Raw genomic sequence first — 18,403 nt, 5'->3', positions numbered from 1 at the left:
CATCTTGAAGAATGCCTGGTGGCTGTAGCTCACCTGTTCCACTGCATGAAAAGATGACTTTATTTCTTTGGTTATGGTGGCACAAACAGTTCTTCAGATAATAATTTGGAGACCTTGAGATCCTCCAGTTAAATAGAAGTCTTTAGATATGAGGAAAAGTACTATATTTGGTGAGAGATGGTTTTAGTGTTTTGGTTTTATGAAGATTATGAAGATCACTAACTGTTTCTGCTCTTGGCAAACAGTACAGATAAAATGTTTGCAGTATGCAGGTCTTATCAGATTAATGAATGTAGAGAAAATTGGTATTCTGGGGTGAAGGGTGGTCATATCAGAAGATGCAAGTAATATCCACTTTATGACTTTAGTGAGCCAGACAGATGTAACTGTGGGGGATGTAACTCCTAATATTGTGGCAGGTATTGAAAATTCTGCACTGTTTATTGTTATAAAAAAAACAGGTTAATATCTTTGATCTTGATATAAACTTTACCATGTGACAAACTTCAGGCAAGCTGCGGTGTAACTTGCAGGGCATCAGTGGATCAAATTCCATTCTTTTTCTTCTTTCTCTCTTCTCTCTTTCTCTCTCTCTCTCTCTCTTTGTTTAAAAAAAAATGTTGAGAATTTGCTTACATTTTATTATCAGCTTTAAAATTAACTTCAAAAGCAGAAAGACAATAAAAATAATAAGTGAGGGCAATCTTCTGATATTTTTTTCTGTTTTCCTTCAGGATCGTAATAATGCCAGACGAATTCATGAAGGTGCAAGTTTGCCGTTTTTTGAAGTATTTGTGGATGCTCCATTGCACGTCTGTGAGCAGAGAGATGTTAAAGGACTCTACAAGAAAGCCAGGGCTGGAGAAATTAAAGGTGAACCTAGATGTAGTCACATCCTTCCTATATAAGTGGGTATTGTAGTTCAATGCATCTGTTTATGAGGAGTTTGTCTGTGCTGTAGCACCCTGAGAAGCAGCAAGGACTGGGGATAGGACTGAATAGGAAATCTGACATTTAGCCGAGGCAACTGGCTTATTTAACTGCACAGGACAGCAAAAAGGACAAAAGCATCTATCCTCGTTTAGATGCCTGGTAATTTGCACAAGGTTTTTCAACTGCAAGCTCTTACGATCGAGGATTAGTCTATTTACTTTTATGCGTCCACTGACTTAGTTAAAAAAGAATCTGATTCTCTTTAAGGTCTGTAAAGAATTGCAATAATAAGAGTTACTAACTCTGTCCTTCCAAGAGGTAAAGTTCGGTCACAATCTTCCTGTAACGACACTTCAAGAATACCTTTGAAGATGACTAACTTTTATTTTAAATTTGGGGTTCTATACTAATGCCCACAAATATGATTTATCCATCCCCAACCTCAAACAAAGATTTAAATAAAGCTTAAAAAAAAACCCCGAACTAAAAACATATGATCACTCAATGCTAGTATTGAGTCAAGCGCTTCTTTGCTATATATTATATATAGTTTGCAGAGGTTGATGACAGCACTTTTTACCTATATTAAAAAGCAAAGCGGTTTTTAAAGGAAATGGAGTTTCAGTAATGTTTCATTTGGGGAATGGCGTTTGCAGGTGTTGTAACGATGACGTTGATGTTAATCAAGACTGATCTAAAACTCTAGAAATCTAAGATATTCCACATGATTGGTTGCTTGACGTTTCCAGGACTATCAAATACATAGTGTGAAGAACTAGGAATAAATACAGCTGAAGTAAGGTTTATTCAGAATTGTAGGAAGACGGTTTGAGATGACAAGATTACAAGGATATTGTGCCTTACAGAATCATTATTGGTGCTATGGAGCTTCCTTAACTGTTCTTGTTAATTTTACCAGCCCTCTAATGGAACTGTATTACTTTAGAGGTGGTAGTGAGAGATATCATGCCTAGGTAAGTTACAAGGTGATATAGCAGTTATTGTCTTACAACCTGGTTTATCTATAAAGGAAGAAACTTAAATGACCATGCCCTTTCACAAAGAGTGCCAGCCAGCAACTATGTTATCTTCCTTTCCTCTAGGATAGGTAATATGACACTTTTTATTCCCCCTACTGTCACTCCCTCCAGTCATTAGATGTGCTTAAAAGGTACAGTTTTAGGAGCAGATACTGGCCTTTCTTTATAACATTCAGTATTGCAGCAATTTGATCTTTTCCCAGCTGGGGAATTAAGCTACTAATTTAGAGAATATTATAAGTCTCAAGTGCAAAGGTCATGCTTTACTTTCTGCATTTGCAATTGTGGAGGATATAAAAGTTCAGTTGCTGCAGCCTAGCTGATATTTTTACTGCAGATCTGATCCTGTAGTACTTGTATGCTTTGCCATTGGTTCCTTGGAAGTGCAACTGTGGGCTTAATTTTGCCTTCATGTTTATGCATCGTTAGCTAGGGTCTCCTTTGTTTCAAAGGAGGTTACTAGCTAAACAGGATGAACAGCTGTCACTGGTAGCTTATATGAGCTGTGATAAAAGTCATTATAACTATATAATAGACTCACAGAATACTTCCTTACCTGAACTAGTTACGTTAGGATGGGTATATCGGCCAGACTAATATAATACAATAGATGATGGAATTCCTTACTCTTTTGAGTAAGTGTTGCTTGGTGGCATGAGTGAATATTTTACCAGTTGTTCAACAGTCAGGCTTAGTGCTTAAAAAGCAATCAGAGCTAATACTGAAGGACAGCTGAAGGATGTGTATCTACTAACTCTGGGTTGATGTGCACAGTTCTTTTCCCAGTGTTACCTTCTTTATTCATGGTATAAATGAAAGAACTTCACCAGCAAAAATATGCCATGTATGTACTGTAGAATGATGAAGTTAGATGCAGTGGTGTGGCAGGGCTGGCAAATGGCTTGATAAAGCTATTGATTTCCATAAGAAATCCTGCATCAGGGAAGCTAAAACTCTTTTCTCTGGCCTGCTGTGTTGGTTTATATCCAGGAAATTGTATATGAACAATGTTAAGATGCAGTCTGTCTTTTGGAGGAAGTAACCAAAGCTCTGTGTTCTGTTCTGTAGGCTTTACTGGGATTGACTCAGAGTATGAAAAACCTGAAGCCCCCGAGCTTGTGTTGAAAACTGATTCCTGTGATGTGAATGATTGCATACAGCAAGTTGTGGAACTTCTTCAAGAGAGGGTGAGAAGAAATGCAGCTATATCCTAGGGTGTGGGTGTTTCCCCCCCCCCCCCCCCCCCTTCTTCAAAGCATTAGTGGCTCAAACCTGAATGTACCAGCTGGGAAAAGCAGAGACCTTTTTTTCTGGTTAAAACTTATACGTCTTTATATTCTAACTTTTAAACTCATCCTATTGTGCGTTTCCTTTTTAAACCTAAACATTGCAACAACATTGAACATTACTGAAATAAGTGTTGGACAAGAGGAAAACTAATTTATATTCATTGTCATAACTGATAACTGGAAGGGAGAGAAGGATGTCGTAGTTGTAACAGAACTGATGGTGAGTGCTGGCTTTTAAATTGGCTGCTAGCATTTTTAAGAGCCTCAAAATTATTAATTAAATTAATTTGTCCTTATAGCATACATATATTGGTAAAATATATTGGAAATGTGAAGAGACCAGGGATGCAGTTCCACAGTAGTTTGAACTGACCTAAACAGGGGCTGCTGTGGTTCTGTCCATTCTCCTTTGTTTATACTGCTTTTCTTGCACTAGTAGTGCTCCTGCAATTGTGTAACAACCTGTTCAGGAAGCTGATCTTCCTGACATGACTGAGTTGAATTAATGATTTATAGCTTCTAAAAACATAGGCCTATTTCTTCTTTTGTACCTGCTATCTACACCATCCCTTTTGAAGCTCCTGATGCTCCTCCTGTTGTCTGGTAAGTGGATTCAGCTAGTTAACGCAACCTTTAAATAAAAACAAAATAATAATAGAAAAAAGGAGGTAGTCATGAGGTGGCTTTATCCTCTTGAAACTGTATCTCCAATCCTTTTTTTCATCCTTCATGTGTTTTAATTATCCCCTGGATTAGTTCACTGCATAGCCACATGAGACCTACTGATGACTTAAAGGAGGTGGTAATGTGGTTAGGAAGGGAGCAGGTGGCACTTCAGTTTAGATCAGGTTGCTTCACATTGCTTCAGGATCTCACCCTTATGAATGTTGAGGCACAAGTATCAGTAAAATAAAACTGAATGGACAAAGTAACTGTACTGTCCTCAACTTTCAGCCTTGCTCTTCTGCCAGAGGTTGCTAACCAAATGGATATTGTTATGGACATTCCTTAAATATGTTCTGAACTGCTGCTATTCACAGCCTAATGTATGTAAGCTGTATTAACCAACAGTGATGTCTAATACATTAATATGCTGGTTTCCACTGGAAATTTCAAAACTTTCATATTGAAAAGAAAGCCAAGATGAGAAGGTTGGTTGGTGGGTAATTTTATTTCTGGTATGGGATGGACTTTTATATGCCTTTCTGCCTTTCCTGGTGGAGTATGGTATCCACTCATGGAGAGAAGAATAGACACATCAGGGTAATAACAGCTTCAGCTGTCTGGCTTTAATTTACCTCTCTTTCCTAGTCTTCCGCCTGTTAGGAAGGAGTTGGCTAATTTTCATGTAGAAGAAACTTGTCTCCTTAAATACCTATTTATAGTCAGTGGAGAGAGGGATTGCATTTCAGACCAGAATTTTAATCTAGATGGTCTGACAGGAAATTATTCGCTTCCTTGGTAAGGTGAATTTTCTGGCAATTTAGTATGTAGGCAGTAGGTTGGGTAAAGCTCCAGCAAGTGTTGAAGCGGGTGCAAGTAAGACCTCATTATGTAGCCAGTATCAGGTTCATCTTAGCCTTCAGTGGAAGTACAGCTCTAGAGAGGTTTAGTCTCTTGTAGCTAAATTTTTGAGAGAACTCTTTGAACAGATCACTGCTTGCTCAAGGTTGCTCAGGAGATCTGATAGGACAGAAAATGGCAGCAGCATGCCGGACTTGCACCCTCATGCTCATCTGACTATCCTTCTGGAGAGAGAAAGGAGAGGCTAGAAGAGTCTTACCTATGGGATGTGGCAGGCTCTGACTGTGGGAAGTCCTGAACCTCCTACTCGGAAGGGCAATTCTTTTAAGTTTTGTCATTCTAGAAACCAATGTCACATGTGCCAACACTTTGTACACAGTGCTGAATGCTGGCTTCTGGCCATCAGAAGTGCTTTGTCCTTTGCTTAAGGCACATTCTAGTACTTTTAATCACACAAACAGGAGTAATAAACAGCTGTTGAATCTGGAAACTTCTTCTGTGGTGTAACTTAGTTTTGAACAACAGCTGATTTGGCTTTTCTGCATGTAAATGCAGTAAATAAAACACTGAAGTTCTTGGGGACCTAGAATGTGAAGTTCTTGGGGACCTGGAATGTGAGTATTTCCTAAAACTTCTGAGTCTTGTGGAGAGTCATAAGAAACTTTTTTTAACTGCTTTAAGTAATAAATCAGTGTTTGCTCACTCAATTTCTTCAGTCAAGAAGGTGTATGTGACTTTTGAGCTTGATAAATTTGGCACTCAATCTGCCGATACCTTCCAATGGAGTCAGGCAAGCCTAGTGTGGACGTTTGGCTGTAGGGATTTCATTGTTTTCTTTCTTGTTTCTCCTGTCAACAAATGCAGCTGATCCAGCACAAAATTCTTATTGCATAGTAATGAAATAAGTTCCATTTTTAACCAGTGAAATATTTTCTGAGGAAATCGTAGCAAGTTTCTGAGCAGCCTACTGTAATGGGACCTGCTTGAGTAAGAGGCTGGACTAGATGATGTCCAGAGGTCTCTGTGTGGTTCTGTGATAAGGCTAATAGTTGGTGGTTTTTTATGTAAGAGAATGGGGAAAAACATGTTCTCTGTAAAGAATATGTAAGACTATACTAGTAATTTTATACTTCTACACTGAAGATTTAAACACACAAGAGTAAATATGTAAGCCAGAGTGAGCAGAGACCAGTGCAAGCTTTAAGTGCAATCAAAAAAATCTCAGTATGAAACTTTAGTAATTCCCACATCAATAAAACATGGATTTCTTCTCATGCTCGCAAAAGTAAGCGAGCTTCCTGTATTTTTAAAGTTGTGGATTTCCTAATTTTGAGGTATGTGTATTTTGGTTACGAGTTGTTTTCTTTTGAAAATATACTACTGAATGTAATTTAAATCAGTTTGAGATACTGAATTTGATTTAGAAAAGCAGGTATAATTTTGGGGTTATTGAATTATTAGGTACTGTGGTGGTGTTGCAGTATTGTTTCTGGTTTGTTCTCTTACTTTTATCTTCTGTATCCTGGGAAGAAACACAGATAAGCTTTTGGCCCAGAGCCAGCCTGTTATTCACAGAGACTCTGGTAAGGAAGCAATCGTCTATTTAGATCTGCTGACTATATGGATGTTTCCTAGATGGTTTCAGTCAAAATGAATTGGCTTGATTAAGATGTAGTATTTAAGCTAAACATGGCTTATTTTGACTGAAGCAAATATCTAAAGGGCATCTACAGCAGAAAATCAGCAGTGAATAGCTGTGGTCAGAAATTCCTCTCGTTGGCACAGTTGGAGTGTCCCTATGGCTCAAATGAATTTAAAATGAAACAGAACTAATGGGAAGAGAAAGGCCTCAAGACAGAAAACCTTACTGCTGTATGTTAAAATTGTGACTCACACTGCATGTTGCAATTTCCCCCGTACTTAAAATACTGAAAAACTTCCCTGCAAGTGGTAGATAACAAAACTTCAGTGGCGATTGTACTCAAGTACTTTGTTTTTTTCCATATATAAGTAAATCAGTGGCTTTGCACCTCAGTTAATACAAACTTGTAACACTGTTCTCTAATGTAAATTGGATGACACTTGTGAATGCACATCTACTGGGAATTTACCTGAAGGCGCTTTCTTTACTGACTTTAAGCATGTTAGCATCAGCAAAGAAAACACCACTGAGGTTTAAGGAGGCACGTGTTCTCATAAAGCCTCTAGTTTATTTTTATTGTTTTGCAGTTATTTGTATGAATGCACTGAGAAATATTAAGTATTGAGGAACACTGTGTAACTTAATCTTCGGTGGAATGAACCTTTGAGTAAAGTTACCACCTTAAAGTGGTCACTAGATGGCCTGCTAGCATAGCATTTTCCTAAAATTCATATAGTTTAAAGACCTATGGATTCTTCCTGCTGGCATTTTTAAGCTGAAGTGTTTTTTTTTTTTAAATACTATTTCTATTCCTGCTAGGGACCCTAGATTTTCTAATCCTATAAATTCTCTAAATGCTTAGAGAATTAAAGGAGCTTAAATGACTTAATGCTCTAAAATGTATAATGCATTATGTATGTATGTATTATGCGGTCTCTTAAAAAAAAACCAAAACTTAGCAACCTCTCTCCACTCACCCCCTTCCCCCCCCCCCCCAAAAAAAAAGTTTTGTCACCCTAGATCAAAATACTGTCAAGATGTCTTTGGTTACTATCTACACTTGGTTGGAATTACATATGCTTGTGTGGTTGTGGCTGTTGTTGTGGGTTTCTGACCTGATCTTTTATATAGCAATGTAGAGGCATCAGCTGCTTTTCTAGAACACCTGGATTGCCTGCTTTGTATTTCTGGTCTGCTGTCTTTTGGTGTTGCTGGAACTATCCACATCATAATAATGTGGTAGACAGGTTTTTGACAGATACTGCGTTTTGGTGCTGCAGTTTTCTCCACTGCTTTGCCCATAAATGGGACACTAGAAACAGGCTAGTATTTGATGGGATCTTTGCAATAGCTTAATTCACTTCAAGCTTTTGATGTGTTGTTAAACTAGGACATTATGGCATAGAAGTAAACTGGGCTCCAGAGCAGAATCTTCTCTGAAGTAGCATGATGTGTACTTAATCATTATACTTTGCTCATAGGTCTGCTGTTCTTTACAGCAGGTAGTACTTTGATTTAATGTCTGGGCTTATTGCTGTGGGAGGAGTCTCCTGCAGCTCTCCTGGGCCATAATTCTGCTGCTCAGAGAGAGAGAGAGAATGGAAAGTGAGTTTTTCCTTGTTTCCTGTCAAATAAAGTCAACTTCCCAAATGAGGTCTGATAGATAATGGATTGAGCTTTTCCTTATGAAACACAATTTCTAAGTGCTAGTTTAATTTATTTTTCTTTTTTATTTGTCTTCAGAGATATGACTTACCTAACAGTTAGATTCACTAGCTCTTTTTACTCCTGCAGTTGTTTTATCACCCACTTATTTACATTACCCTGCTTTCTTTGTTTTACTTTCCGTGGAGGTAGTGCCTTATGACTGATATACTGCTTTTAAAATGCTTGAACAAACTTTGTGTTTCCTGTGGTACAGGCATACCTCTCTATGTGCTGCATTTACTGGAAAAATAAAGATAACTTCTGTATTTTTGTTATGGGTCTGTGTATACCTTACTGTAAGTATAAGCTTTTTTTTCCCAAAAAGTAAAGCATTACTTTACAAAAGGATTCCGAAAATCTTAAAAGCATAGCTTTTTAAAAAGAGCTGTCAGCTGTTTTTTGTTGATTTTTGTTACTGAATATCACTGGAACATTTGACTAGCCTTTGTTGGAGGAGACTCTTTAAAGGTTTACCATGATGGCATCCTTTTCTCTTTTAATATTCTTTTTGTATGTTGAAGCGTTCTTTTTGTACCTTGGAGTAAGAATGTCTTGTTTAAAACCAAAGTAGGAAAGCTGCAATTTTTTCAAACATACAATTGATATTCTGTGATATTCTGGTTATAAAACTAGATTTCAGTTCACTGCATGTTTAGATGTACAAATGACTTCCTGCATTTAAATGTTTCCATGAAGTGTTATTTCACAGATTGGATGTTGCCGTTATGTCATTAGCTGTAGGTAATGCATTCAATTCATGCTTGTGTTAAGCAAGTTCAGTTGGGAAGGAGACCTTTACCCTTCCTTTTACCATTGCTTACGTATTTTGTGTAGTCAATTACTTGACCCTGAGTCAAATGCTCAAAGTCTCTAAAACATTTTTTTACTACTTTAGCAAATATAAAAGAATACTGTATTTTCTTCTGCTGTCGATAAAGTATGCATTAATGACTCAAAAACTGCACTTAGTTCAATTGTTAATATTTACGGGCTAAATGTTATAAGTGTATGGGGTACTTGAAATTTAGAAAAAGCTTTTTGTCAGGATGTCTCACTCAAAAATTAGTTATTCAGATCAGCAGCTTGGCTAGCAGTATATCAGAATCTTAGGAAAGTGTTGTGTTTTAATTGAATAGAAGTTACTTAATGCATAATCTTTTGCCACAGAACAATAAAACATAAAATTTTACTTCTTGACTGTGTGTTCAGCAGTCAAGAAGCATTCCAAGCAAATACTATATTCTGATTCCTCCTTTTTTTACAGGACATTGTACCAGTGGATGCCTCTTACGAAGTGAAAGAGCTCTATGTGCCAGAAAACAAGCTTAAGTTGGCCAAAACCGACGCTGAGTCTCTGTTAACCTTGGAAATAAATAAGGTACTGTGTGCTTGGTTGTCTCATTGCTGAAACTGAAAGACAGTCTGTGTTCCTCAGCTGGAGGAGGTTTAAGTACCTTTATTGGTTATAAACTGTAACTTGATACTTTTATCTCTTCTTTTTGAGGGTCATTGCAGCATCTGTATTTTCTTTGATCCTTTGTTATTTCTTTGATGTCTGTCCCTTCAAATAGTGTTACTTAGTTTAACCTAAACCTGAAGATTTAAATCCATAGTGACATTTTTTCTTCATGCATGCACTGAACTATCTTGCATGTGTTCTGAGAACAGTTGTTTCTAAAAGAGTTTAAAAACTTAAGTTTTCTTTAATAGTATTACTAAAATGGAACTTAAAGCTAAGGATTTGCTCAAGGGCCTGACTAAGCTTAGAGTTAAGCATCTGCAGTAAGGGTCTTGACTCTTAAGGACCAAGACCTCTTTCTAGGTGTTGAACTAAATTGTTTCTAAATTTTCCTGGTTTTCCCCTACTAATAGGTTAATACTTCTTCTCACTGTAGCTTACTAGATTCCTTGCATGTATATGTCTAAAACAATTTATTGTTTTGCTGAGGAATAAATATTTAGGATCACCATTATTAAATTTCTATACAGTCCTTTTTAAATTGTTTCCTATCTGGAAAAATAAATCCACTTCCCCTCACACCCACTACTTGCTAATTATCAAGCGAATATATGTTTTAAGCTAGGGAAGAAAATGTGCATTGTAATTGTTTCAATATAACTTAAACAATGTAATAAAATTAGTCATTCTCTTTGCAAAAGAGACTTGCACAAGCAAACTCTGTCCTTGTCAAAGACTTCTGACCAAGTCTCAATAATGCACATGCAGAAATAATAAAGGCCACACACTAAGTCACAGTGTGACTGTTTAAATGCCAAGGGAGGAAATTTCCTGTAAACCAATACCTTTTAAACTAAAATAAATACTAGTCCTGGGAGAATTTTATTTCTGGGTTGTCTTATAGTACTTTCTGCAGTAAAAATCCCCTTTCTAATCTACTGTAAGATTAGATCTCTTAATATTCACCCCCATAATTCTGATATTTTTGTCATAATCATATATATATATATATATTTTTACCTCTTGGTTAGCCCTCTTTATTAAACAAATGCAAGTAGAACTCTCCAATTCTGTTAAGTTGAACTATATCAAACCTTTACAAATAAAATGTACTTTTTTAGCACCTGGAAATTTGATCTAGTGTTAGGACTGGAAAATAGCCGAAACTATATAAGCAGTGAGGAACAAGGTGTTCCTTTTTTGTTACTTGGAGAGACTTTGAACTAACTGGTTGTGATTAAAAACTGTAAGAAGTTCTCTACCTACATTGTCCTGCATTTTATGGATACATATCTATTATGATTAATACCTAATAGCAGTCATGGAGCTACTTTTGTCTGCTCTAAGTATTTTCTCCATTTCTTTACAAGGTGGATATGCAATGGGTGCAAGTGCTAGCAGAGGGCTGGGCAACACCACTGAATGGCTTTATGAGGGAGAGAGAATACCTACAGTGCCTTCACTTTGACTGTCTCCTTGATGGTAAGGTATTTCCATTTGTAAAACTGAGCATACTAATCCTGTATTATGAAATGTCATTGATGCTCTGCTTTTTAGCGGTGGTGGTGTGGTAATACTTTATCAGGTTTGTGGACAAATCTGAGGTAAGAGAATTGAGAGTTAAAATTGTCAGATTAAACTTGATATTTTGTTTTTTAATTCCTACCATCATGTTACAATTTGAAAAATCGAAAAATTTTTTTTTTGGTTTTACAAATCATAACTTATTTTCAAATGTTCTCATTCACTTTTTTAAAAAAATTGAAACCTAAAATAGACTTTCTATTCTTGTTTTGAAGAAGTTGATTCCAGTATTCAGAACAGCAATTTAATTGCTATTTAGCTCTGTATGAGGAATGCCAAAAGATTTGTTCTGTGATAGTGATGAAAGTAAGGACAACAAACTGACCTGAGTGCTGGAGCTATTGCAAGCATGAAACCAGAATTTGAAGAGGTGGCTTGAGTATGGAAGGTTTTCACGTGCAGTTGAATTACTGACTTTGTAATTATCTTGTGAGATTATCTTGGAGACCAAATGGCAGAAAAAGTCGCCTGTGTTCAGCCTCTATGATCAAGTCATCTTTTGTCCCTCTTACTTTTTTCAATTCCCTTTCTCATAAGTCTCCCAAATGTTATCCTATCCAACAAAATGCCATCCTGTTATTTTGCAGTATCTCCAACCTTGCAGTGTCTTTTGGGGACTGCTAATATTGTTCTCATTACATTTGCCTTCCATTTATTTGTCCAGATGAAATTTATCCCCAAGATGACATGCTGTGTTTTCAGCCATTAAAATAGCTTGCTGCTCCTTATATCAACTTTAGTCTTCTGTAAACCAGAATTTCTTAAAGGCTTTTAAGACCTTGTGAAGGTGAGTGTTTGAGAATAGGGCAATATTTCGAGTTTGTAAACTTCTCTTGCATCTGTTTTCATTACCTCTTCCATGCTACAAATAAAATACCAGTTATGAAAAATGACAGTAGGTAGTATCTCTTACAATTCCCAGGCCTAACCTTGAATAGAGCAGTCATATTCCTTTAAATGCTGCCAGAGCTCCTGTCTGCAGGTATCTACTGCAAAATTTATGTATAAGAACATTTTTGGTGAAGTTTTTAGGAGCATGGATTGCCTTAAAGCTGCTTTGCTACTTGAGCCAGTAGCAACAAAGTTAAGTCAATACAGTGTCCCTCCCTGGATGGTATATTAGTGCTGCAGTCTAAGAGCAGCAGTTGTTTTCCAGGGTTCTGATTCTGGAGAGAGGGAAATTGTTGAATACCCACAATGCATTTCTTTCTTTGGGCCTTGAAAGAAATATCCACACTGATTGACTTCTACATCATGGAGATCAATGCAAGTGTGTAGCTATTCTCATTTTAAAGTTTTCTTAAATGGTCTCAACCTGACACTGTGCTCCATGTAGCTTAAAGAACTCACTTAACTGCCTTGCCTTGGTTTCCCAGTTGTACAGTGGCTGAAAAAAGAGATGACAAAGGTATTATTGTTCACTCACAAAATTTTAATAATCAACAGGCTGATAGCTTTTCACAGTTTACAAAGTTTTCACAGAGTATTTATCTACTTTGCCCCCAAAGCAAAAGTCTTTTTTTATTCCCTCCAAGGGTAGCAAATCACCTTCTCTGACTATTGCCAAGCTCAATTTTTGATCTAGTTGCTTTGAATACAAGTCTGAACACATAAGACTGAATTTAGAAGAAGATATGCAGCACATCCTTCATTTTGGATTATGAAGGAAGAGGGTAGAAAGAATTACTGATATTTTAGATGATCTCTTTGAAAAGATATAAGCTGCATGTTTGTGCTTGAAGTATAGCTTCTTGAACAAGATGTTCATTGTTTTGGAATCACAGAAATGTAATATACTCATAGTCTAAATATTTGCATGCAACTGTAAGTATTTGCTATTTTCACTAGTGTTTTTTTTCTTTTTCAAACCTCAGTGGCTGCATGTATAACTTATGCAAGAGTTCATTCTAAAAGTTGCTTTTAGCCCTGTTGAAGTAAGTGCTTGAACTACCTGTTACATGATATAAAGCCTGGGCTGTAACTTGTTAGGAAGGTAGATTTTTCATAATCTCATTGATGATCGTTACTAAGGATAAGGGCTTTTTTCACTCTGCAGGGGGAGTTATCAATCTGTCAGTGCCTATAGTGCTAACAGCTACACAGGAAGACAAGGAAAGACTGGATGGATGTACAGCGATTGCCCTGGTGTATGAAGGACACCGCGTGGCCATCCTCCGTAACCCCGAGTTCTATGAACATAGGAAGGAGGAACGCTGTGCAAGGCAATGGGGAACGACATGCAAGGAACATCCCTATATCAAGGTGTGCTTTTAAAAGTTGAAAATCTAGTCCTATTATTTATCCTGTTTGTAGAGCTGCAAATTAAGTGGAGATGATGTTGAAGCTGGCACGAGTCCTAGACACAAAGCTTCTTTGAGAAAGAACTTAAACATTTGAGCCGAAACAAAGGTGTTTTTTTTTTTATTTTTGTTCCATGCAGCTGTCGAATAGTCTGCACTTAGTCAGTGTGAAATTCTAATGTCAATATGTGCACATGAAATTAATTTAGAGTGTAATGTAGAATCTGTGCTACAGAGGAGAGATCTTTGCCCTCTAGTGTGCTTAGGAAATACATCCCTCTGTGGACCCAGATGGATCATCAAAGCTCCTTAATCAGTGGATATGTGCATTGTGAAGGCAAGAAAACTTCTTGCATGTGGAGCATGTGAGAATTGTCTAGTTTAGATGCTTTTGAAATAGGCCTGCTTCCTAGAGAGTTCATAATTTAACTCCCTGGGGAGTTATTTGCCCTCCATTGTGTTCAGTATATCTTTTTTTTTTTTTTTTTCCTCTTGACCTTATGTGTGTCACTTAAGAATATTCTAATGGAAACATATCATTCTGCTGTGTTTGGTTTTGAAAATGGATGTGAATGTTACACTATGGCTCTACAGAGCCATGAACTTGTTTCTCTCCCTGTTTCTGGTCTCTACCATGCCTTTTTGTTTCCATCTGAGACTCAAAAATCAGATGAAAAGAAATCAAACAAACCTCAAATTGCAAGCTTGCTAGTATAAAGGGAAAGCCTTTGATGTGTTCAAAAAGTATCTGTATTACTAATAGCTGTACGTATGTGAAAATTACACGTTTCTTGATTTCTTACCAATATTTTTATTGCAATGACATTGTTTTACTAACTGAAGTTGTATTCAGAAGTATATCTGAAATAGGGCATCTCTTGCTAGATGCAAGTAAGTTATGTGGAAGACTTTCAAAGCCCTTGACATGTTCCATGCTGATGAATATAAGATGACACCTTTATTAAAAGCTTAAAATAATGCAAATTTAAGAAATTCCAAGAAAATATTATGCAGGGATAATTTGAGCGACTTGTTAATACGTTAGCAATTACAGAATGACATGGCTGAAACTAATGTAGAAGATGAGACTATGTTCTCAGGTCTGTAGTGGTGTGTGTAATAGTATCATGACAGCATGTGAATCTGGTGCTTTTAAATTCATCAGAAATCTTTTGATGTCTGAGAATTAAAGTAGTACGGAATTTTCTCATGTTTCTCCTCTTTCTCACGCCTTCCCCTCTCCCCCTTGGTAAGATGTCAAAATTGGGCATTTTCCTTGAGGGGGTGGTGACTGCAGCATCATCTAACTGCAGCAGGTCCTCTATCTCAGAGGAAAAAGTCCTCACTTAAAATTTGAACAGCTTGACTTGTGGGTTTAGTAGGTAATGTTTTTTTTTTTAATGTTATGTCAGTAATGTTTGTTGTAATCTTTAAGTTCCATAAGACTGAAAAATTATTAGAAATGAATCAGTGTGAAGCTTGGAAGTTTTATTTGTGCTTCCAACTCCAAAAGCAAATGCATTTTCAGAAATTAACAATTTATGAGTGATTTCTATGGCCATTGCTGAAGCATGTTAAGCAGCTTGCCATAAACGTGGAATTTGGGGGTTTTGGTTTTTTTATTTTTGGATAAAGGCTGAGGTGATACTTAAGATGTTAAAGGAATTCTAGTGAGCATACAATATATGTTGCCTTGTTAAAGTGATATGGTGAAACAAATCCCAAAGTTATATTTTGAAGATTCAGATTTCATTCATAAATTGAATTGGATGAATAGTTAGTCAAAACTGTGTTCTTTATACTTTGTTGCTGACCGTAATCTTGTAAACTGCAGTGTGATACTGCAACTGCATTAGCTCTGACCAGCAACTATAAAGCATGCAGCTTTATTGTACTTTACATATCAGGCTTTCCAGCTACCATATGTTTTTGCCATATAATAATGCTGGTTGAGAGTAGTGACTGCTTGTATTTCTATATATAAATAAATTCTCTTTTTTGAAAGAAAGGCATATATCTCCTCAAGACTAACTTTGTGCATATCTTCTGCTCCATACCGTAACATATTTGAACTATGTTCCAGTGATGTGTGGTGATGTGGGTGTGGGTGGGCTTTTTGTTTGTTTTTGACATTGCTGCTTGACTTTGAGACTCTCAAATAAAATTGACTTGGAACTGCCTTTTTGGTAAGGAGATGTGCCCACATTGCAATGCTCTAAATGTTCAGGATAAGTCGACAGTCAACCCTAAAAAGGACTTTCATTTCTTTTCCTAGATGGTTATGGAGCAAGGGAACTGGCTTGTAGGTGGAGATCTACAGGTCCTTGATCGTATTTATTGGAATGATGGACTTGATCAATATCGTCTCACTCCTGCTGAACTTAAGCAGAAGTTCAAGGAAATGAATGCTGGTGATTAAGTTTTTCTTGCTTTGTGTCTTTCTACAAAGATTTATCCAAATGTCTGCTGCCTTAAGATTGCAGTGGCAAGCACTTTTTCAGGGATTTTTGAATGCTCTCTATACTTGATGTGCTTGGTATTTATCTTTTACAGCTATTAACATTTTTAATCTTAGGCACTGCCTTGCCTAAGTGCACAAGAGCAGGCTCGTAATCCCTGAGGTTCTGATTTTTATCTTTGCATGCACACTAGGCATTTTCACTAATGGGTATTCAAGGAACAGGGATAATGTTATAAATGTGGTAGAACATGATTTGAGAATTATCTCTGGGTTTGGCTAAAGTTGTAGAGGTATGGTTGAGTACTGAGAACACCTCTTCCTAGGCCTCTGCTCCTCAGAGGGTCCATTTAATAAAAAAAGAGGGAAAGCAATTAGTGAATTGAAGGAACAATACAAGAACAGCAAGAAAACAAACCTTGAAATAATTCTTTTTGTGCTTCCTTTAAAAAAAAAAAAAATCACAACTGTATTTACTAATTCTTTCCATGTCACTTTTATGATTCTTAAAAAAAAAAAAAGAAAAGAAAAGAGAGAGAGAAAAAGATATTAATATTGTGCGTTCGGTTCTTTGGAATGTTTTTGATATCTGTTTTCCTGTCACCTTTCATGCACTTCTAAATTGACTATTCTGTGCTGCTTCTGGGGAGCAAAACTCATGACAGCCATGCAAGGAAACTGTTGCAAAGTGAAAGGTGCTAAAAATTCTGAGCTAGTTGCTAGCTTTATATTGGAGAAGAAATTAAAGTTTTTTGTTTAAGTAAAGCTATTGTGTTAGGCAAATAAATCAGAGACTGTGTAATGTCATAAAGCAGAGAACAAACAGCCATACTGCCTTCAGTGCTGCAGCAACTGGCAGGCAGCTGCAGAGCACTATGAGAGAGAAGAGATTAACATCTAGAATCCAAACTGGGATTGGTCCTGAGCTCCTGTCTCTTTTCAGTGCAGTCAGTATTTCCAGTCTCTGCAGGTGTGTGAAACCATTCTTTGTTTAGTTGTCCAATAAATAAGTATATTTGATACCCCAAAACCACCCCTTTCTTAGGGGAAACCTCTCAGTTAAGGCAATTTTGCTGTCTTGTAGGTTGAGTTAGTTCATCTTAGCTTGCAGAAGAAGAGAGAAATCCTGGTTGTGCCAGATTTCTTACCTGGCTGGTCCAAAATACTTTGGAATAGCAGTTAGCCTTATTTTGTGCTTACTGAGTGTAAGCTCTGCTAATGTAGGAAGTGAAGGAGACCTTTTAAGGCACATTAAATCCCCCCCCCCCCCGTGTGTGTATATATATACACACATTTTTTTTTTTTTCCTTTTTATTGGAAGTGTGTCCATCTGTTCTCCTGATAATTATGTTGGGCCTTTAAAATGGGTGGCAAAATTTGGTTTCCTCTTAGAATTTAACTTTATATGCTCAAGCAATTTTGAAATCCTCAAAGAGGAGATTACAGTTATTGGAGAAACTAGAGTAGTCCTGCTGAAATTTCAAAAATGAAGAAAGCTGATATATGTTTCTTTAGTATGGTTATTTTTTATTAGTTTTGCCAGTTAAATAACAATGCATAATAATTCATAATCCTTTAATGACTTGTGACTATGACTAATCTACTTGTTTAGTAGGGTTGAAAAGATCTTGCTGTTTGAAGATTCTCTGTGGTTGTATGACTCCTGATAAAATAATTTGCTTTTATTTTATCTTTTGTTTGTCCGTCTGTTTTCCACAGATGCTGTCTTTGCATTCCAGTTACGCAACCCAGTGCACAATGGGCATGCTCTTTTAATGCAGGATACTCATAAGCAGCTTCTAGAACGTGGCTACCGGAGACCAGTTTTGCTCTTGCATCCACTTGGAGGCTGGACAAAGGAGGATGATGTTCCTCTCATGTGGCGCATGAAGCAACATGCTGCAGTACTGGAGGAGGGAATCTTGAATCCAGAAACAACGGTGGTAGCTATATTCCCTTCCCCCATGATGTATGCTGGACCAACTGAGGTAGATGCATCAAGAGAGTTAAAAACAGACCAAAAAATGTTTTGTGTTATGCTCAATATCTGTGGTGTGTGTTTGTGTGTGTGTTTTTTTGTTTTTTGTTTTTTTTTTTTTAATGGACAGAGGAGACTAATTTCCCTTGAGAAATGAGACTGTAGAGGCTCCCTCTGCGATCAAACAAATGACTCTTCTGTGAAGAAGCTTGTATATTGGAGGGTTTTGTGGAAAAGTCAGGAGACAATATTGTTTTCAAGTGTTCATTTTCTTTATTGTTATAAGGGCGTGATGATGAATTAATCCTACCTCCCCCCCCCCCTTTTTTAACCTTGGAATTAGAAGATCTATTAACACTGAATAATTGTCTTGAATGTAAAGATACTTCAGTTTTTTGACTCAGTTAAGCAAAAAGTTTGTATGTGGGAGGGCTATATGCAAATTGGAAGAAAAAGGCTTTGTTTATTTTTTGGCAAACTTAATCCAGA

General features: G+C 36.9%; 1 protein-coding gene across 3 annotated transcripts in view; it reads left to right on the top strand.

The window, feature by feature from the left end:
• Positions 1-18,403, top strand: part of PAPSS1 (3'-phosphoadenosine 5'-phosphosulfate synthase 1) — a 63,271-nt gene that overhangs the window by 27,603 nt on the left and 17,265 nt on the right. For all 3 annotated transcript variants that reach the window (XM_067297595.1, XM_067297594.1, XM_067297596.1), the window contains 7 exons: positions 735-873; positions 3,042-3,160; positions 9,400-9,513; positions 10,965-11,076; positions 13,235-13,440; positions 15,754-15,889; positions 17,656-17,924. In XM_067297595.1, the coding sequence (XP_067153696.1) occupies positions 735-873; positions 3,042-3,160; positions 9,400-9,513; positions 10,965-11,076; positions 13,235-13,440; positions 15,754-15,889; positions 17,656-17,924 (1,095 nt within the window). The remainder of the gene's footprint in view (positions 1-734; positions 874-3,041; positions 3,161-9,399; positions 9,514-10,964; positions 11,077-13,234; positions 13,441-15,753; positions 15,890-17,655; positions 17,925-18,403) is intronic.

The sequence above is a fragment of the Apteryx mantelli genome, chromosome 5, assembly GCF_036417845.1.
Source record: "Apteryx mantelli isolate bAptMan1 chromosome 5, bAptMan1.hap1, whole genome shotgun sequence".
Classification (NCBI taxonomy): Eukaryota; Metazoa; Chordata; class Aves; order Apterygiformes; family Apterygidae; genus Apteryx; species Apteryx mantelli.
The sequence above is the reverse complement of the archived record's forward strand: the minus strand, read 5'-3'. Positions and strand labels throughout refer to the sequence as shown.